Source organism: Herpailurus yagouaroundi, unplaced genomic scaffold, assembly GCF_014898765.1.
Source record: "Herpailurus yagouaroundi ecotype Mexico unplaced genomic scaffold, PumYag 100, whole genome shotgun sequence".
NCBI lineage: Eukaryota > Metazoa > Chordata > Mammalia > Carnivora > Felidae > Herpailurus > Herpailurus yagouaroundi.
The window spans coordinates 7,484,980-7,506,982 of NW_024412391.1; the positions used below are offsets into that span (position 1 = coordinate 7,484,980).

The 22,003-nt window shown below is 45.6% G+C and overlaps 1 protein-coding gene across 4 annotated transcripts in view; it reads left to right on the forward strand.

Annotated features, from left to right (window-relative positions):
• DENND2A (DENN domain containing 2A) overlaps positions 1-22,003 on the forward strand; it is a 103,836-nt gene that overhangs the window by 51,885 nt on the left and 29,948 nt on the right. For 2 of the 4 annotated variants that reach the window (XM_040471792.1, XM_040471790.1), the window contains exons 6-12: positions 3,702-3,902; positions 8,458-8,551; positions 9,089-9,139; positions 10,250-10,437; positions 15,099-15,208; positions 16,178-16,247; positions 17,545-17,622. In XM_040471792.1, coding sequence (XP_040327726.1) covers positions 3,702-3,902; positions 8,458-8,551; positions 9,089-9,139; positions 10,250-10,437; positions 15,099-15,208; positions 16,178-16,247; positions 17,545-17,622 — 792 coding nt within the window. The remainder of the gene's footprint in view (positions 1-3,701; positions 3,903-8,457; positions 8,552-9,088; positions 9,140-10,249; positions 10,438-15,098; positions 15,209-16,177; positions 16,248-17,544; positions 17,623-22,003) is intronic. The other 2 variants (XM_040471791.1, XM_040471793.1) reach the window with 2 other exon arrangements.

Genomic DNA, 22,003 nt, shown 5'->3' on the forward strand with positions numbered 1-22,003 from the left:
CTTATCTGGGCCACAGCCTGATATAATCACCTCTGGGGTCCTATAGTATCTATTCTTTTATACTATCGTTCAGGTTTGACCAACTTCTGCTGGTTGACTGATTTTGTAAATAAAGTTTTTCTGTAACAGCCACGCTCATTCATGCACATATTTGGTATGGCTGCTTTTGCACTGTGGTGGCAGAGTCTAGTAGTCGTGACAAAGCCTAAAATATTTACCGTCTGGCCTTTAAGAAAAGGCTTGCCACCCCCTGCTAAGTCCAAGAGTCATACCCTTACCTTCAAAGGCCTTCCACAGATGATTTGATGTCCTCATTGGTGTGTGATCTCTTCCATCTCTTTGGCTGTACTCGCTCTAAGCCATGAAGACTCTCTCTGGTCTAATTTGCTCTTCCTCACCGCTATGCCTCTTCTCAAATTGTGCTATCTACTTGAAAACGCTCTACCCCAGAGCCCACTAGGTCCTCTTCTCAGTTAAGTAGCAGCTGAAACTCCACCCCCTCATGAAAGCTCCCTGGACGTTTGGGGGCTGATTCTGGGTGCTCTGGAGGGCACACCGGGGCCCCTTTCCCTGGCAGTGTCACCATGGGGAGATGCAGCCCATGCAGCCTCCCCCAGGTCTCTTGACACCCTTTAGAGAGTTGTGTACCATGTTCTGATTCCGTTCTGTTTTCTTTCTCCTCAGACTTCTTTATCGGTCAAATCTTTGAACAAACACTCTCACACCTAAAAGTCTAATAAAAACAGTTGCCTGCTTTTTGCCAACAATGTGATACGTGATTCTAATACAGGGAAAGACTCGGGGCCATTTCCTTGGATTTCATTGCAGATGGAATTTGGCCTCTAAGAAAGCTTCTAGCTATTCCTTCTTTATGTGCTGGTTTAATTATGAAGATGCGCATAGTGAGCAAACCACACTGGCTTTTTCTGCTCAGGGCTTGTGGTGCTAAGCGATTGATTGCTGCCTATAGATTCGTGATACAAACATTGCAGCAGGCCACTTGGGAAGACTAGGAGTCTTTATTCCTAGAAATATTCAAAAAGAAAAGGTTCTGGAGTTATTGTTACATACTATGTGGAACGAAACAAGAATAGAGAAATCGATGGAACAAAATAAGATGATTCTGTAAGAGTTTAAGATATAATAAATGTGGCCTTGTAATCTGATAGGAAAAGAAAGACTTATTTATTAAATGGAATAGGGATAAAGTAGCTTTGGGGGAAAAATCACTTTAGACTAACATGCAATAAAATAAATGATTGATGGATTAATAAATAAAATATGTTAAGGGGCACCTGGGTGGCTCAGTCGGTTGAGTGTCTGACTTCAGCCCAGGTCACAATCTTGCAGTTTATGAGTTCGAGCCCCACATCAGGCTTGCTGGTCTCAATGCATAGCCTACTTCATATCATCTGTGCCCCTCTCTCTGTCCCTCCCTTGCTCGCGTTTTCTCTCTCAAAAATAAAACACTAAAAAAATACATTCGAAATAAGCTAAGAAAATCCACAAGAAAATGGAATTAAATATGTATTAAACCTCTAAAAATATATATACTTTCTAGGCAAAGAGAGGCAAGATTAAATCATTCACAAAGGAAAAGATGAACAGATTTTCATATACAAAGATTTCACATGATCTTTAAAAAAACATGGAAAAAACACACAACAAATTGACAAATAGTTCATATCTGCTCTATATGAAGAGTTCTTCCAAATTAATAAGAAAAACACTAGGAACTCAAAAGATAAATAGGCAAAGAACATAAACAATATACTAAAGAAAAAAGCAGTTAGCATATTAAAGTGTGAAAAAATGAGAAAAACTGTAGTGTATCAGGTATTTTGCTAGGTACTTTATATACCTTTAGCCCATCAAATGCATTAACTCATTAATTCATTTTAAAAAAGAGACTTTGCAGCTATAATTATAATACAGTGTGCATCCTGGAAGTACCTTTAGAAAGAAGATAGTCCAAGTAGTTTTTAAATTTTATTAGTATCTCGTATTTCAGTGTTAATATATTCGTATGGCTTAAACTTTAAGGAGTATTAAAAGTGTACAGTGAAAAGTCTTCCTCTGGCCCCTGGCCCTCCATCTCTGTCCCCCAGAAGAACCACTGTTAGTTTCTGATGTGTCCTTCTGAACTCTCCTCTGCATACACCAGCAGGGTAGCTCCTTAAAACACACACACATCAGCATGTTATGCCAACTGTTCTACACTTTGCTTTTCATGCTTAACAACGGACATCCGGGGCGTCTGGGTGGCTCAGTCAGTTGAGTGTCCGGCTTCGGCTCAGGTCGTGATCTCAAGCCCCACGTCAGGCTCTATGCTGACAGCTCAAAGCCTGGAACGTGCTTCGTGGATTCTGTGTCTCCCTCTCTCTCTGCCCCTCCCCCGCTCGTACTCTGTCTCTCTCTCTCTCTGTCTCCCCAAAATAAGTAGAACATTAAAAAAATATATATATATATACACATCTGAGAGAACTTTCCATATGAGTACATTAAGATTTTTCTTACACATGCATCGTATTCCATTCTGTAGATGTACCAGATTTTATTTGACCAGCTTCTGCTGATGGACATCGTTTCCAGTATTTTGTGTACTTGTACTTTACAAGCCATCTCACAGTGTACAATACAGTTTGCACAGTATAGCTTGCCTCGTACAGTATAACTTTGCCCAAGTCTGGGTATATGGGTAGGACCCATTCCTGGAGATGGAATTACTGGGTGAAGCAGCATGTGCATTTGTAATTTTGTTGACACTGCTCCATCGCCCTCCATAGAATTGTACCAATTTCTAGTCCCACCAGCAGTGTACGAAAGTGTGAAAGGGACTCACCAATAACTCCGGTGAGTTACCAAATTTACCTTCGCTAATCTTAGAGGGAAAAATGTCTCTTTGATGTTTTCATTTTCTTTTCTCTTATGAGTAAAGCTAAGAATCATTTTCCATATCTAAGCATCATTGTCTTTCTTTATTTTATAAATTTTCCATCCCTATCTTTTTGCCTGTTTGCCTTTTCATTAATTTATGTGTTACAAAAATGAGTTCTAGAGGGAGTTAATTTTAACCGACTGGGTCACCCAGACACCGCTAGGGGAGTTAATTTTAAATCAGTACAAGATGGCAGAGGGGGACCAGACAACATGGACCAGGGCCTGTGGAGCCCACAGACCAGCGACCCAACACCAGGGTTAACCACATCTCTTCCGCAACCTTCCTAATACATATTTAAAAATTGGTGGTATATAAAAAAGAAAAAGAAGATCTGTAAGTTGCAGGGTTTTTGGTTTTGGGGTTTTTTGCTTTTTTACCTTTGACCTTAAAGCAGCTCATTTTTAGAGATAAGACCCCGAGGCTTAGGAAGTGAAGCTCCTTGTATAGGAGGTCCTCAGCTTACCAGCGGGCAGGGGTCAAAACCAGGCTTAGGTCTTCTGACTCCCAGTCCGGTGGGTGTTAGTTGGCTGAGCTCCTGATTTGTACAGGTAAGAGAGCCAGGGTACTCCCGCTTGTCTAAAAGGAGACTGGATTGGGTGTGCGTCCTTTGTCATCTTCATGCAGACAGACTCAGCCTACCCTGGGAACAGAGACCAGCTTTCCCTCTCCATCTCATGGTCTGTATCACTGGCACCCCCAGCCATCTCCCAGTTAGTCCCTTTGTATTTATTTGCTCTTCTTTTCTCCTTTCGCCTCCCTGCAGTCATTGTCCAAACCTGCTTTTTTCCGGCAAAATTCAGAGAGAAGGAACTTCAAACTGCTGGACACTAGGAAGCTGAGTCGGGATGGATATGGGTCCCCTTCCAAAATCAGCCCCCCCTCCACCCCCAGCAGCCCTGATGACACTTTCTTTAACCTTGGAGATCCGCAGAATGGCAGGAAGAAGAGAAAGATACCCAAGGTAAGGCTTGCAGCAAACTTCGTGTGCAGATAGGTCCCCTTTCCTGCCAAGGAGGGCTGCAGAGGAATCTGGGCAGAGAACTGAACACTGGGCCGTCTTCTGCCTGCCTCATCACAGGCCAGGCAGCAGGCTGGAGTGTCTGAGCCTTTGTCATGATAGTTACTGTGGTCCTGTAGCCTTCCTCTTAGCCCTTCCTCTCCCAGCCTCAGCTCTGCTTGTGATCCCACACCACGTTTCCAATGCCCCTCCTCCAAGGGCCTCAAAAAGCAGAGCTCCGTTCCTTGTGCTGTGACTCAGACTTTGGTGAACACCAGCTACAGAGGTGGCATCCTGTGAAGCCTGAGCTCCGGGCCAGCACTTGTCAAAAATATCTTTCCTGGCTCTTTGAGAGAGAGAGAGAGAGAGAGAGAACCCGAGCAGGGGAGAAGCAGAGGGAGATAATCCCCAATAGGCTCCACGCCCAGCACAAGCCCAATGCTGGGTTCAGTCTCACAACCGTGAGATCATGACCTGAGCCGAAATCAAGAGTCACGCTTCACTGACTGAGCCACCCAGGTGCCCCTTTGCTGCCTCTTTTCAGCTGGAAAGGTAAAACATCAAAGGATGTTTCCCTTTCCTCAGCTCCAGCCCTGCTGTGCTGGTCCCTCTTCACTGGCCACTTGGGTACCAACTTCCTATGAGAACTTTTAGAGCAGGAACTCTTCATTTCAGAATACATGGATGGATGGATGGGATTTAGAAGTCATGAAACCAATAATATCATGTAAAATTTTGTGTGGAGAGTTTTGGGGGGATAGATGGAAGAGGGAGAAGATGGTCTATAGGTTTCATCAGATTTCTCAAAGTGATGCATTGACCTGAAAGTCATGGGACATTTACAAGCTGGTTCCTCCTGACAGTTTGGTTAATCAGTATTTTGAGCCATAATTTCACCCCTACCACACCCGTTCCCAACATTCTCATTCAAGTGAAGTGAAGTCACCTTGACAATCAGAGTGCGTTCTGAAGAATAAGGACAGCCAGGGTCAGGTGATTGAGAAAAGACTAAAACCCACAGCCTGGTAGGAGGGGGTTGTAGGCGGAACAGGGGAGAAGACATCTTGCTGACAGAGGGCAACTGGAGGGGCCAGGGTGGAGGCAGGCCTCCTCCTTCTTCTGCTCTCCTTGTTGGGCCTTGTCCTGCCCAGAGTGTGGTGCAGGTTGCATACTGATTATTTGATGTTTGCTGAATGAGCTCCACTAACACAGGGACCCAGTGTCTTTCAGCACAGACTCACTCCCGGGCGTCCCGTCGACTGCCTTCCACAGTCACTGTCCTGTGCTATCGTGATAGCTGCTCCGGGGCCCCCAAAGTGTGGCATCTCTAGGCACTCCCTTAACTCCCCTTCCGCTTTTTCTGGGACTGTTCATAGGTCTCTGAAATATCAAAATCCTACATTTGTGGAATAATTAAAAGTGACCGTTCACATCTGTACTGACAGCCTTACCATTATTTTAACAAATGAAACAGAGATAATCAAATGAATTACGTGTTGGGTTAAAAGAACTTTAACACAACTCTGAGTACATGATTTTCTTACCAAGCGTTTAACCTCTGTCTCCTACCCCTGTCCTTTTACCCATCACTCCCCCATGTACTATTTTAATGTCTTTTATTTAATTATTAGAAAAAAATTGTTTTAATTTTTTTTTGTTTTTAATGTTTATTTTTGAGAGAGAGCGTGAGCGGGCAAGAGGTAGAGAGAGAGGGAGACACAGAATCCAAAGCAGGCTCCAGGCCCCAGAGCCCGAAGTGAGGCTCCAACCCACTAACTGTGAGATCATGACCCGAGCCAAAGTCGGACACTTAACCGACTGAACCACCCAGGTGCCCCATTTTTTTTAATTTGAGAAAGAGAACACAAGTCGGGAAGAGGAGTAGAGGGAGAGAGAATCCTAAGCAGGCCTTATGCTCAGTGCAGAGCCCTTTGTGGGGCTCAATACCACAACCCTGGGACCAAGACCTGAGCTGAAATCAAGAGTCAGACACTCAACCGACTGAGCCACCCAGGCGCTTCTAATATTTTTTAAAGGTTTTTTGAGACTGAGGGAAAGAGAATGCGTGTGCGCATCGTATGAAAGTAGAGGTGGAGGGAAAGCAGGGCTAGTGCTGCCGCTATGTATGTGTTTAATTTGCAAATGCAGCAGTTCGTTCCATGTTAAGATACTGCCTGAAATGGAAGTGTCACCGGCACTTACACAGTGCACAGGCACTTGGCCTGCCCCTCCCCTGCTCATGCTCTGTCTCCCTCTCCCTCAAAAATAAACATTAAAAAAATAAAATAGTACATTCACACTGTTATACAACCATCACCACCATCCATCTACAGAACTTTCCATCTCCCCAAATAGAAACTCTATACCCGTGAAACACTAACTCCCCATTCTGCCCTCCCCCCCAGCCTCTGGCAACCACTGTTCTGCTTTCTGTCTGTACAAATTAGCCTATTCTAGGTACCTTACATAAGTAGAATCTTACAATCTTTATCCTTTTGTGACTGACTTATTTCACTTAGCATAACATCCTCAAGTTTCATTTATGTTCGAGCATGTGCCCAAACTCCCTTCCTTTTGAAGGCTGAATAATATTCCATTGTACGTACCACATTTGGTTTATCCATTCATCCCTTGATCGACATTTGGATGTTTTCACTTCCTGGCTACTGTGAATAATACTAGCATCTCATTTATGCATTGTCTTATTCCATAGGAAATGGGGCTAGCATTAATATTCCAGTGGCTAGAACATGTGTGAAAACCAGCAAGTGCCATTTCATGGGTCTGAGCTCTGAAGGAAATGGCTGCTTCATAAGAAGAAATATAAATAAGCCACACTGCAGGGATTAGGCGGTGAAGGCAGAGACCTCATTCAGGTTCAAGGCAAAGCCAGGACAGGGTTAGGAATGAGGAATTCACCAAGAGAGCTGTCAAGGCCAGTGTTGGGCCACCTCACAGGACCCAGAGTGTGCAGGTGTGCAAAGATGTGGCAGGGCAGTGTCCTAACAGTCTGCAGAGCTGAGGGGCTGGGGCCCAGGCCCGCCACAAGGAGACCTGGAGAATGAGCCACCTTCCTCCATTGGTGGTCCAGCACTCCGGCTTGTGGAGAGGAGCTGCTGAGCTGCTTCAGGGACTGGGACAGAGGGACGGAGGGCAGAGATGGGGATTGGCAACAGCTAACCCACTGTGCCCACCTGCATGCCCATCACCCAGTTCATCATAGCACATCCTCTCTCCAGTTCTTCCAGTGCAAAAAAGAATATAAAACTTTTCAAGGCAGCTTATAAACACAGCTCCCCTTTAAAATCACCAGTTGGGGGGGGGGGGGCGCCTGGGTGGCTCAGTCGGTTGACCGTCCGACTTCGGCTCAGGTCATGATCTCACGGTTCGTGAGTTCGAGCCCCGCATGGGGCTCTGTGCTGACAGCTCAGAGCCTGGAATCTGTTTCAGATTCTGTGTCTCCCTCTCTCTCTGGCCCTTCCCCTCTTAAGCTCTCTCTCTCTCTCTCTCTCTCTCTCTCTCTCAAAAATAAATAAACATTAAAAAAAAATTTTTTTAATAAAAATAAAATAAAATCACCAGTTGGGGAGTACCCAGCTGACTCAGTCAGAAGAACGTGTGGCTCTTGATCTCAGGGTCATGGGTTCAAGCCCCAGGTTGGGTGTAGAGATTACTAGGGAAAATAAACTTAAAAAAAATAATAAATTCACCAGTTGGTTTGCCTTGACTATACACAGGTAGACTTCCCTTCCTCGCAACCAGGTGGAGCCCAGGAGGCTTCCACTGGTGAAATTTGCAGGTGCTGTAAAGCCTGGTGGGAAGCAACCCAGGGCTTCAGTCACCCGATGGGTCTGCTAGAGTCAGCTTGGAAAATGTGCTGCTCAGTAGTGGTGCCTGCCGAGCGGTAAGAGAGATCATGGAAGGCCTTACAAGTGTGGATGAGCATTCCTCCGCAGGAAGGGTGGTATGCGGGGTGCGGGGCATGGCTATGCAGCCCTGAGCTAGAACTCGAAAGCTGCTGTAATCCCTGCCCGCTTCCTGCCCACAGCTGCTCACACAGTCTTTGGCGTGTTTCCTACAAAACGGGCCCTGCCCGGGAAGCTTTTTATTTTTGCTGTCTCTTCCCTTTTCTTCCCCCACCACCGCCCCCCACCCCGGGGGGCACAAAGACTGCTCCCAAATCACAGTGACATCGCAGCATCGAAGGGGGAGCTACTGTCACACAATTAGCCAATGAAATTGCCTCCCTGTGTCTCAGCTGGATGTGTTAGTATATTCAGACCTCCCCTATTCATACATCAGGGAGGCTGGCGGCCTCCTTTACTGTCCTCGACAGTCCTGTTCCTGTCTGGTAGAAAGGAGTAATTGAGAGATGCCAGTGGGCCCGTGGAAAGCGGCCCCTCCCTCCTCCTTTCCCGGCCTTCTGTCGTCCTGGAAGAGAACGAGCAGCAAAGGAATCCCAGCTGCACATGGAGAGGAAGCCACTAACACTGGCTTTTCTTCTCCCGGTGTCTGGCAGTTGGTATTGCGAATCAATGCCATTTACGAGGCCCGGAGAGGAAAGAAACGTGTGAAGAGGCTGTCCCAGTCAACAGAGAGCAACTCAGGAAAAGGTATGACCCCCCGCCACCATCACTCGCGCCCCATCAATCTGAAAACAGATTCTTCCTAAAAGAGGCTTCCTGTGGTTCAGAGCTGGCTCACCAAAGATGAGAACAAGTCAGCCCTTTGTAAGAATCTCCTGTTGTCCACGGGACAGCGAGGACCCAGGAAAGACCTCAGCCTGGTGGCCTGTCCCGTGGTCCTTTGACTGTCCACCCATCAAGTCAGCCCAGTGCCGCATGCTCTGAGCTCACCATGGGAGCAGTTCTCTTTGCTTAGCACACATACAAGGAGCCAGTCTCTTTGGCTGTATTATTTTGATCTAGGTACCATCCAAACTAGAGCCGCATTCACGTGGAAGTACATTTAGTTGGACAAAGACATAGTTTGTCCGTGACATTTAAATTGACAAAAAGAAAATAGCCCCTCTGAAGTAGAAATCTTGGATTTACGTGACTGCATGCAAAAAGTTTCCTGTGTTAGAAAAACTCACACACGCAATTTTCTTCTATTGCCGTTTTTTGTTTGTTTGTTATTTTTCTGTCCAGTGACAGATGAGAACAGTGAGTCTGACAGCGACACCGAGGAGAAACTGAAAGGTGAGAAGAGCAGGTGGTGTGCAGGGCGCATGCAGATGGCTGTGGCGCTTCCTGCTTAAGGTGGGAGACAGGACAGAGTGTCCTCGCACGAGCCGGTTGGGAAAGGCGTGAATGTGAGGGGACAGGGGACCCACAGGGTTGCTCAGGGGCCGGTCAGTCCTGAGCATGACCAGATAGGACCTGTTTGGTCACTGAGCCTGTGGCTCCAGAGATCCAGGGTGGATACCACTGCAGTGGCCCCCATTCCTATGCCTTTCCGTTATCGGTGTTTTCCACTGCTGGCCTGGGACTCCAGGCACCTGGGCTCTTGTCCCACTCCCATGAAAATTGCTGTAAGATCAGGAGGAAATCACTTAAGATCTCAGGGCCTCTATTCCTCGTCTTTCAAATGAAGTCACTGAAGTAATTGGTCTCTGTAGATCTAAATTCATTGACTTCGGTGTAGGCTTTAGTGAGTTTTCCACAATTTCTCAGACCCGGGGTGGGGGGAAGCCAAAGAAAGCCATAGCCCAGGGCTGCTGAGGGAGGTGATGGGGACCGGTCTGCTTGGCATCCCTGCCTCATTCACCTCTCATGCCCACCTGCTCCCCGGCCCACCTCAAGAATGAAGCAAGTCCGTTTCCATCACATAGAATGATGGCAGGAGGGAAGGTGGGTGGGAGCTCTGAGTTAGTCATGTCTCTGCCCGTTCTGTCACACAGATGTTCACAAAGTTCTCCGCTCCAAAAGCCTTGTGGTCTGGATTGTGTCACATCTCACAAACTGGAAGATGAAGGGAATAAGTGAGGGGAGGAGTCAGCGTCCCCCACCCCATCTGACAGAGGGACGCAAAGATTACTCAAACCACTGCACCAAGTCCACACAACAGACCCATGGCTGAGCAGAGCCCCCGCATCCCGGGCTTCCGCGCCCCCCATGAGCCGGGTGGCCTATCCAGTGTGGCTCGCCCCGAAGTTGGCAGGGACCCCAAACAAAGGGCTGTGAGCTAATTTGTTAAATGCGGGAACACTTTTTTAGGATTGGAAGGAACACACAGGCTGTCACAGCCCCGTGCAGTGCCTCGTTGGGAAGACAGTGGCACGCTGGCACTCACTGTCCCTGTCCCCCTAGCTCACAGTCAGCGCCTGGTCAATGTGAAGTCACGCCTGAAGCAGGCTCCGAGATACCCATCCCTTGACCGGGAGCTCATGGAGTACCAGCAGAGACAGCTGTTCGAATACTTTGTGGTCGTGTCACTGCATAAGAAGCAGGCCGGGGCTGCGTATGTGCCAGAACTCACCCAGCAGTTCCCTCTCAAGGTATGGGCCCGGCCTCTGTGGCCTGCCAGGGGACTGCGGCGTTCTTGCCAACTTCGTGCTGGTATTCGTGGCTTCAGGGAGGTGTGGGAGTCTGAGGAGCGCTTGGTGTCTGGAATCTTGAACGCGGGTCGTAACTAGGGTATATCAAATGCAAAAAGCTGCTGCTGGAGAACTTGGGAGGTCCCAAGAGGTGGGAGATTCAGAGACTCACAAGTATGGACAAAAACACTGACTCACATCCTGTGGTCACTGTGCTGTCCCTACCAGCTTCTTCGTCCTCCCCGTCTCCCTATGCAGCCACGTCTCTCCCCAGGCTATGCTAGAAGCCTCTTTCCCATCAGCCACACGACTGTCCCCTGGGAGTGTGTGTTTGCTGAACATCTGTGCGTGTGCTGTGCACCTCTGGGTGTGCACCGGGTGTGCTAGGATCCCGTTCTAAGTCTAACATGGTTCGCGGCTGTGTGGATGTGGCTTTACCATACATTAAATCAGGTACCCAAAATGCACTGGCACTCAATAAAGCCTAAAATAGCATGGCCAATAATGTGTATATATATATATATATATATATATATATATATATATATATATTTCTTATATCTACTATATATATTATTGTTATATCTATATCTATATATATTGTTATATATATCTATATATAGAGATATATAGATGTTATATATATATCTATATATAGAGATATGTTATATATATCTATATATATTGTTATATATATAGATATATATACCGATATATATATCTATATATATTGTTCTTAGTCTTTGACATCACTATTAAATGGGTTCCACCACATTTCAATTCAGTCCACCCAGAATTTACTGAGACCCTATTACATTCAAGCTGTTTTCTGCTTGGCCCTACTGTTATAAAGATGAGCAGAATATGTTTTCCGTCCTTAAGAAGCTTACACTCTGACAGGAGGTCATAAGATAAGCATATAAAGACTCATGAGGCAGAATGTGACACTGTACGTGGCCTTCAGACAATGAAGGTGTTCAGAGACAGGAAGAGGGGAGGGAGGATGTGTCCTGGTCCCCTGAGGGCCTCCTTCTGCTGCCACTGCCCAAGCATGATCCCAGCATTATGCTGGGCCAGCTTCCTTTTGTCCTGTCCACTGTGGTCCAGTGCAGTAATCAGGTCCTTGTAGTTTAGGACGGAAACTAGGTATCACTGAAGGAAATCATGGGCGCCGGCCCTCCGGACTGGCTTTGTTCACCTGCGTCCAGCTGACCTCCAGGGATGGTGTCCAGAAAACCCCAAAGCTATGAGTATGCCCACATTTGGTTGAGGCCTACACGGAGCAAGCACCCAGGCACAGAGGACTGTTCTTTTATCCTGTTTACTTCCCTCGGGGCCTAGCACAGTGTTGTACTCATGGCAATATTTAATCAGTGTTTCAGGAATAAAGGCCTTAATTCATGAATTAATGATTGAATCACTATAACTATTGAATGCTTATAGTTTCCAACCTGGAATCCCCAGGCTCCTAGACATCCACATAAAACTTTTGAGCGGAAACATGTATAGTCATTGTTGGAAAGGGGACCAATCTGGAAATGTATCAAGAAAAAGTCCTCTATAATCCCACTCCACAGAGATCATTGCTGTTAGCATTTTGTCATGTTTCCTCCCAGACTTTTCTCATAGTGTAATTTTCTTTCTTTTTTTTTTTCATTTTTTAAATTTTGTTAAAGTTTATTTTTGAGACAGAGAGACAGAGCATGAGCAGGGGAGGGGCAGAGAGAGAAAGAGGCAGACACAGAATGTGAAGCAGGCTCCAGGCTCTGAGCTGTCAGCACAGAGCCCCACACGGGGCTCGAACTCACAAACCACGAGATCATAACCTGAGCTGATGTCAGACACTTAACCTACTGAGCCACCCAGAACCCCTCTCATAGTGTAATTTTCTAACAAAATTGATATTGTACGTTGTATAATCTTTGCATCGTGTTTCCTAAATGTATCACTATTTATAAACATATTTCCTATAAATTCTAAAACATTTTTTTAATTATATAAAGCTCTGTTATGTGGGTATGCCCTATTTAACCAATCTCTTTCTGCTGGAAATGTATCTTGTTGCCAGTGTTTCTTTACATTTCTATTTTGAATGCTGTGTGACCATTCTGTGCATGCATTTTTACAGATCAGGCTATTTTATATCTTCTTGCCTTTGCTTCCTCCTTTCTCCTCCCTTCTAACTTTTTCTTATGGTTTTTATCCCCCACTTCTAGGGTCACCTTGACCAAGATTTCCCCTCCATACTTGCACACTAGAGATCATGCCTGCCATGTTCCATTAAAATGCTTGATATCATGTAGTTATCTTTATGACAGTTCATGCAGACTGGGAAATTTTCCAGCCATTTATGATCGCTTGTATTTGTGAGAGACCTCTTTATGTCTCACTTCCCATAAATGAGCTTGTGTGCATGTAAGAGCACCCATGTACACATATGGGTTGATAACGCCTATGTTGATGACAGCATGTGTAGGTACATGTGTGTACACACGTATGTGTGCCGTGCATGTGATCTGAGGGTGGGCGCATCCACAAGGATGGGCCAAGTCAAAAAGTGCTGGAACTCGCCTCCCTACAAGGCCTACTCTTTAGTTCTCTAAGGGTTTCCACTGTGGAAAAATGTCATTGTTCTTTCCTTTTGTATTCTTTGGAATTTATGGGCCTTCACTCTGCGATGATTAATGACCCCTTCCAGCAACTACACCCAGCAGGTATTTGCCTCTCTGTGAGATTATCCAAGGGTAGCCAAAATTAATGCTTTGGCAATGGTCTGAGCTAGTGAATTATCAACTCAAAAACTGCTCCTGGACAAGCTGGAATCTCGTTTGTTATGTTTCATCATGGATGGAAGAGGGAACCATTATTCTCTCAGTAGTGACTATTGATTCTGAAGAACAAAAACCAAAGGACAATTAATGACTGGCTTTAGGTCTATAAATAGTGGCTGTGTTTCATTCACTGATAGTTGTCTCAACCATTAATATTAGTAGCAACTTTAATTATATTTGCTCTAGCCCAAGGGGAATCATACTAGAAGTAGGTTTTATTTTTCTAGTTTTTTTTTAAATTTTTTAAATGTTTTTTCATTTTTGAGAGACAAAACACAAGCAGGGGAGGGGCAGAGAAAGAGGGAGATACAGAATCTTAAGCAGGCCCCAGGCTCTGAGCTGTCAGCACAGAACCTGACACGGAGCCAAAACTGACGAAGCCGAAGTCCGAAGTCGTACGCTTAACTGACTGAGCCACCCAGGTGCCCTTAATTTGTTGTTTTTTAACAAGAGGATATTCATCCAGTCTATGATGTCAGATAAAGCAGAGAGAGACAGAGATTGAGAGACTAGAGATTAAGATTCCTGGGGCACTTGGGTGGCTCAGTCGGTTAAGCGTCCAACTTCAGCTCAGGTCATGGATCTCACAGTTCTTGGGTTCAAGCCCCCTGTCAGGCTTTATGCTGACAGCTCATAGCCTGGATCCTGCTTCAGATTCTGTCTCTCCCTCTCTCTCTTTGCAAAAAGCATTTAAAAAAATTAAAAAAAAAAAAAGATTCCTAGCTAGATTCCACACAAGTTGTGTGATCATGGGCAAGTCACTTAACACATTAGGGTTTATTTCCTTATCTCTTAGATAAGAATGTCATGGAGTGCCTGGGTGGCTCAGTCAGTTAAACGTCCAACTTCAGCTCAGATCATGATCCCATGGTTCGTGGGTTCGAGCCCCATAGAGCTGTTAGCTCCGTGCTGTTAGCTCAGAGCTGGAGCCTGCTTTGGATTCTGTGTCTCCCTCTCTCTCTCTGCCCCTCCCCCCTCAGGCTCTCTCTCTCTCTCTCAAAAATAAACAGTAAAAAAAAAAAAGTAAAAAAAAAGGATATCACACTTGATGATGTCTAGTTTCCTTTTGATTCTGACATTGAAGGTCATTGAAATTCATTGAAGTTTACAGTATAACATAATTTGACTGGATGTATTCACTAAGAAGTGTCATAAAATGTCTTTGCATGGGGCACCTGGGTGGCTCAGTCGGTTAAGCGTCCGACTTCAGCTCAGGTCACAATCTCACGGTCCGTGAGTTCGAGCCCCGCGTCGGGCTCTGGGCTGATGGCTCAGAGCCTGGAGCCTACTTCCGATTCTGTGTCTCCCTCTCTCTCTGCCCCTCCCCCGTTCATGCTCTGTCTCTCTCTGTCTCAGAAATAAAATAAAAAACGTTAAAAAAAAATTTAAAAAAAAAAATGTCTTTGCATGGATCGAGGCTTTCTTGGGCCCAGAAGTTGGAAGACCAGATTTGAGGCTCTGTCCTGCAGATTCATGAGTCTCCTAGTTGAAGGGGATTGCTATGACACTTTTTCCTAGTTGATTAAAATAGTTATATTCCAGAATGTTAAACATCAAAGATATTTCTCTAAAACAGACCAGTTTTTTTCTCCTGACTTGCCCCATGAGACTAGAGTTAACAGTGCCCTGGGGGAAAAAGGCCCCAGCAGACTGAGCTGCAAACCCTTCCCAATGTTAAGGTGGTGGTCTCCGCTGTGGGAAGGTGGAAGATGTGGTCTTGCCAAACATCTGCCTCTCTCTCCACCATGCTGGGGTTTATTCCCCAACCTTCTCTCACCCTTTTCCCTGCAGTTGGAAAGGTCTTTCAAGTTCATGAGAGAGGCTGAGGACCAGCTGAAGGCCATCCCCCAATTCTGTTTCCCTGATGCCAAGGATTGGACTCCTGTCCAGCAATTTACCAGGTATGTGCTGGTGTCTCCCTTCCCCACCCCGAAAAGCTAAGGCAAGAACCAGGGAGGGTGTCAGAGATGGCAGATGTCATAATTCAATCCTACCATTAAGCGATCCCGATGGGCTCCAGGCTAGAGGTTTTCCCCACCGTGTTTTAAAATGGGTATCTTTTAGAAGATACAAATCACCTTGCTAAGCATGCCCACTGAACGTGGGCATACGTTTGGTTTATAAGCCTCTGTGAAGGGCAAACATAGTTCTTGGTCTAGGAGATGCTAGAGAAACATTACCCATCACCCTTTCCTTGTCCCTTGTCCCTTGTCCCTGGAAACATTTCTTTAATAGCCCATCCAGCTGTTACTCGGACTGTGACAGGTTTACATTTCTGCTTTAACCCACATTGTTACATACCAAAATTTTTGTTATCGGATGTGTTAGCAATTGACCAAACTCAGTAGGCTGCATACTCTGTGTTTGAGGGACGCCGTGTTCCTTGAAGTTGGCCCAGCAGTCTCTAAGGGCAGTCTGAGCTTCCGGTTGGCTCTGAAGAGACAGTTCTCAGGGAGGGTCACCCGAGGGGCAGTTCCAAGGGGGGCACAGAACTGCCCCAGTCTTCAGCTGCTCCTTTACTGAGTCACATCCCTAGGACAGCAAAGGCCATCTCCTCCTGGACCTCACTGGGGGCAGGAGTCACGATAGATTCTCCATCGGTGACTGCTGTGTTTCGGGCAATGGGACGGTTCAGGTGATAGAATGCTCTGGGAGCTCAGGGTGAAGAAAAATCCCTCATTACTCTCAGGGTGCACTGGCACTTTGGGTCTCCCTCTCCCTGACACAGACCCCAAAACTATAGGCGCACAGAGTCCCTGCACAGAGATGGACAGGCAGGACAGACACAGGCAGGTCCCTGTGATTGCTCACTGCCTGGTGTCTTTGGTTGTGTTCTGCTTTGTAATGCACTTTTGTTTCCCCAATCACAGTGAAACCTTCTCATTTGTCTTAACTGGAGAAGATGGGAGCAGAAGGTTCGGTTACTGCCGAAGACTGCTGGTTAGTACATTCAGCTCTCAGTCTGCAGGAGAAGAGGCAGGAAGTGTGACAGGTTAATCAGAGGAGTTAAAAACATGGAAGATTTGGGGGAATCACCTCAGTCTCACAGGTAGAAGGGAACAACAGTTCTGTCTCCTTTAAGAAGAAAATACTTGCTCCGTTATTTTCCTTGCCAAATGAAAGGCCTTTCTCTCTTTAAGCCAAATGTCCTTTCTAATAAAACATGCTACACAGACCCAGAGAGCTTATAGTGCACATTCATAATGGCTGCTAAGGGTCAAAGAAAGGTAGTTCTCTTGTTCATGATGCAGATCATTCAAGAGTGTGTTCTTCAGGGGCTCCTGGGTGGCTCAGTCGGTTAAGCATCCAACTTCGGCTCAGGCCGTGATCTCACCATCCATGAGTTCAAGCCCCATGTCAGGCTTTGTGCTGATAGCTCAGAGCCTGGAGCCTGCTTTGGATTCTGTGTCTCCCTCTCTCTCTCTGTACCTCCCCCACTCACGCTCTGTCTCTCTCTCTAAAATAAAAACATTAAAAAAAAAATTTTAAGTCAGGATTGGATTCCAGTGAAATGACCATGCTAACCCATTTCAGAGCTTGTCTTTTTGAGACTCATTCTTTTGAAAATCTTCAGTGGAAGCAAATCGTTTCTCTCTGAGTATATTTGAGTCTTTGACATAAGCCGATATAATTTAGAGTCAAGAATAATGCACAGCATACAGAAGGTATATTCAGTAATTATTTGTTGAATTAATAGTGAATAAAAAGTATGGGTAGCAATTTAAAAAGTTAAGTGGGAAAAAAATAAAAAGTTCAGTGGGATAATAAGTTTTCTTGATAAAATTACTATGACATAATGAGATTGATTTTCATCTTGGTTTGAAAATTAGCTTAAAAGGCAGTTTCCAAAAAGATTTTTCAGGAATGATTTCTGACTTGGAATTATCATTCTAATAAGCAACATGTGGTTTCAAGGTAACTCCTTAAGAGGAACCAAAGGGATCTGGGTGAACAAGTTTAGCTTCCTTCCTTTATGGCTCCATGGGCCATTTTGAGTGCCTCCTGTATGCACAATACCCTCAATTTGGTCCCTTCAAGAGAAGAAAAATATATATACTACATGGCCAGAAGTGCTTCCCACTTATAAAATGGGGTATGGGTAACTACTTACCTCAGTGAGTTTCCAAGAGGTTCCGTGTGTGGAAACATCTGGCACATAATATGCACTTAAAAATGTTTGGGTTCTCTTCTCTGAAGTGCTAACACTCATGATTTCCTTGTGTTTCACCCCAAAAAGCCTGGTGGCAAAGGGAAGCGTCTCCCTGAAGTTTACTGCATCGTGAGCCGCCTGGGGTGCTTCAGCCTCTTTTCAAAGGTGAGGACTGGGGCCTTAGTGGAGGGAGGACACAGGAAACACCCGGACCCCTGGTACTTTTATAAGCGTATCCTGACATTTTCCTTCCCACTTCTCTTGTCACTGATATTGGAAATGAGAGCTGATGACGGTTGGCGCCCAGGAAAAGGGGGTGGGGGGAGAGTCAAAATAATTGCAGGTGGAGGATGGAAGGAGGTGGAGGATCTTCCCAGAATATTCCTTATGGTTTACTTTCGTACCTCTCAGCCCTGCCTTTTGTCATATTAGCTTTTGCATGACAGAAAGGCCACTATAATGGATGGATATCTAAGTATCCGTGTATATATATGTGTGTTGTGTGTGTGAGAGATTTATTATTGTAATTGTGCTCTAAATCTATCAAAATCCTTAATGTAATTTGGTCCTCTTTTTGGGAAGATAAGCCAATGTATCAAGACCTAGGAACTGCTGTATTGAATTGGCTCATCCATTCTACTATTCGGTGGGTAGAGAGAAGCTAATTACTATCATATATGATAATCTTAAATATTAGGTATAATCCAACATTCATTTCCTACATTAACGAGACATGACCATCTAATCCATAAATTGATTTTAAGTTCTTCTTGAGCATATATTTTAGTCTGAGCTTTCTTTTGAGAACTGAAGTCCTATGTCTACTGTCCATGGATGGAAAGCAGCATTTCCTAAAATCATTCCGAAATAAGTCTACTTCCTGCCCACCGTCCACTTATATTCAGAGGAAGCCTGACTTCTACTGATCTGGTGTAACCTCTTGCCTTGGTAGAACTTATACTTCTATTCAAGTCTGTTAGAAATAAAGGATGAGGGGCGCCTGGGTGGCGCAGTCGGTTAAGCGTCCGACTTCAGCCAGGTCACGATCTCGCGGTCCGTGAGTTCGAGCCCCGCGTCAGGCTCTGGGCTGATGGCTCAGAGCCTGGAGCCTGCTTCCGATTCTGTGTCTCCCTCTCTCTCTGCCCCTCCCCCATTCATGCTCTGTCTCTCTCTGTCCCAAAAATAAATAAATGTTGAAAAAAAAATTAAAAAAAAAAAAAAAAAGAAATAAAGGATGATATCAACTTGTCTGTGTTCCTCCCTCCACTCCAGTGAGGTGGTAAGCCTTTCACATTGAAGTTGGTCATTTGCAGACTCTAGGAAAGCTATGCATTGCTGCTCATGCGGGTCTTTCCGAGGGGGTTGTTTAAATTTGTTTTTTAATGTTTTATTTATTTTTGAGAGAGAGAGAGAGAGAGAGAGTATGAGCAGGGGAGGGGCAGAGAGAGAGGGAGACACAGAATCCACAAAGCAGGCTCCAGGCTCTGAGCTGTCAGCACAGAGCCTGACGTGGGGCTCAAACCCGTAAACCAGGGCGACTGGGTGGCGCAGTCGGTTAAGCGTCTGACTTCAGCCAGGTCACGATCTCACGGTCCGTGAGTTCGAACCCCACATCAGGCTCTGGGCTGATGGCTCAGAGCCTGGAGCCTGTTTCCGATTCTGTGTCTCCCTCTCTCTCTGCCCCTTCCCCGTTCATGCTCTGTCTCTCTCTGTCCCAAAAATAAATAAACGTTGAAAAAATAAATAAATAAATAAATAAATAAATACATACATACATACATACATACCAAAAAAACCCCGTAAACCACAAGATCATGACCTGAGCCAAAGTCAGACTGAACCACCCAGGCCCCCCCCCCCACCCTGTCCAGGGGGTTTTAAACATGGAAATAAGGCTGTAGGTCACAGCTTTTGCTGTTCAGAGAATGCTTATGAAAGGGAGAAGTGGAACCGCTCCCATGAGTTAGTCTAGCGTCCAGTGGCAGCTTTGGAATTCACATGAGCCCCATTGTTTTGTCGTGGACAGGGGCTGACAAGCAAGTAAACGTATTAACATACTGTATGTGTGCAGTTCTGTGTTTTCATGGTAGTTTTGTTCCTGGGGATATTGAAGGGTGTGTATGATAACTTGCCAAAGACCACACAGCAAATATGCTGGATAGAACCAGAAACAGAGCTTTAGCAAACTGATCTCTATAAACTCGGCCTATTTCCAGGTGAGGGACAAGGATGACTAAAATGACAAATTGTCCTTTTGTACAGAAAAAGGAATCAGGGGCGCCTGGCTGGCCCAGTTGGTAGAGCATGCAGCTCTTGATCTCAGGGTTGTGAGGTCAAGCCCTACACTGGGCCTGGAGACTACTTAAGAAACAAAAACAAAAAACAAAGAAAGAGGAATCGTCTTTAAGAAGAACAGCTCTCAGGGGTGCCTGGGTGGCTCAGTCGGTTAAGCAACTGACTTCGGCTCAGGTCATGATCTCACAGTTTGTGGGTTCGAGCCCTGCATCTGACTCTGTGCTGACGGCTCAGAGCCTGGAGCCTGCTTTGGATTCTGTGTCTCCCTCTCTCTCTGCCCCTCCTCCACTTGTGCTCTGTCTCTGCCTCTGTCTCTCTCTCTGTCTCTCTCTCTCAAAAAATGAATAAAATATAAAAAGAAAAAGAAGAATAGCTCTCAGGGGCGCCTGGGTGGTTCATTCGGTTAAGTGTATAACTTCAGCTCAGGTCATGGTCTCATGGTTCATGGGTTCGAGCCCCACATCGGGCTGTCTGCTGTCAGCTTGGAGTCAGCTTCAGATCTTCTGTCTCCCTCTCTCTCTGCCGCTGTCCTGTGCACGCTGTCCCCCCCGCCAGCTCAAAAATAAACATTAAAAAAAAAGGAACACCTCTCAGAATCTCTGAAGAAAGGTATATCATTAAATATGACCACAGTCACACTTTGTAACAAACCACAGTAGCTTAAAGCAGCAATCATTTATTCTTACAGACCTGCAGGTCGGCCGGGGCTCAGCTCAGCTCATCTCCCCCTTCCCCCCACCCCTGGGCTCGCTCTTGCGTTGTGGGCGGGTCGGGGGCTGGCTGACCTGGGCTGCCTGGTCTCTGCTGTAGGCTGCAAGGCTGGGGCTGGGGCTGGCTCACATGTCTGTCATCCTCCTTGGACGGCGAGCTGGCCTGTGCGCCTCTCCAGCAGTTCTCGTGGCTGTGGCAGAAGCCCCAGAAGGCCGCGGAGACATGCAAGGCAGCCTTCCCGAGGCCTAGGCTTAGACCTGGCACGCTGTCACTTCTGCCTCAGAATTCTTCATCCTTTTGTTATTGCCACCTAGCCAGAGTTCTAAGACTTTTTTTTCCCCTTTGGGGCACCCGGGCAACTCACTCGATTGAATGTCCGACTTTGGCTCAGGTCGTGATCTTGTGGTCTGTGAGTCCGAGCCCCGTGTCAGGCCGTGTGCTGACAGCTCAGAGCCTGGAGCCTGCTTCCCATTCTGTGTCTCCCTCTCTCTGCCCCTCCCTCTCTTGCGCTCTCTCCGTCTCAAAAATAAATAAACATTAAAAAATTAAAAAAATTAAAAAAGATTTTTTCCTCCTTCATGGCCTCCCCTCATAAAATTCTTTTTAATTTTTTTGTCATATTATTTTTTTATTGTGCTAAAATATACATAACATAGAAGTCACTATTTTAGCCATTTTTTAAGATTTTATTTTTTTTAATTTTTTTTTTTTTAATGTTTATTTTTGAGAGAGACAGAGAGAGACCAAGCATGAGCAGGGGAAGGGCAGAGAGAGAGACACACACACAGAATCCAAAGCAGGCTCCAGGCTCTGAGCTGTCAGCACAGAGCTCAACGTGAGGTTCGAACTCACAAACCCGGAGATCACGACCTGAGCCAAAGTTGGATGCTTAACTGACTGAGCCACCCAGACGCCCCTTAAGATTTTATGTTTAAGTAATCTCTATACCCAATGTGGGGTTTGAACTTACAACCCCAAGATCAAGACTCTCTTGCTCTACCGACTGAGCCAGCCAGGCACCCCTATTTTAGCCATTTTAAGTGTGCAGTTGATTAGCATTATGTTCATTCACATTGTGTGCAACTGTCACCATCATCCATCTCCAGAATTTTTTTACAATCCTGAATTAAAATTCTGCACCCATTCAACACTAACCTCCCCGTTCCCTTCCCTTCCCAGCCCCTGGCACCCACCATACTACTTTCTGTCTGTGTGAGTCTGACTACTCCAGGATCTCATGTAAATGAAGTCATATATTTATCCTGTTGTGACTGACTTCTATCACGTTAGCATATGTCCTCAAACTTTATCCATGTTGGAGCATATGTCAGAATTTCCTTCCTTTTTAAGGCTGAATAACAGTCTATTGCTTGTATATATCACATTTTCTTTATCTGTTTATCCATAGATGGACATTTGTGTTGTTCCCACCTTTTAGATATTGTGAATTATGCTAACCTGAAAATGGCCATTCAGATGTCTGAGTCCCTGCTTTCAAATTTTGGGAGTACATACCCTTTTAAGTGTGAAATTCCTGGAT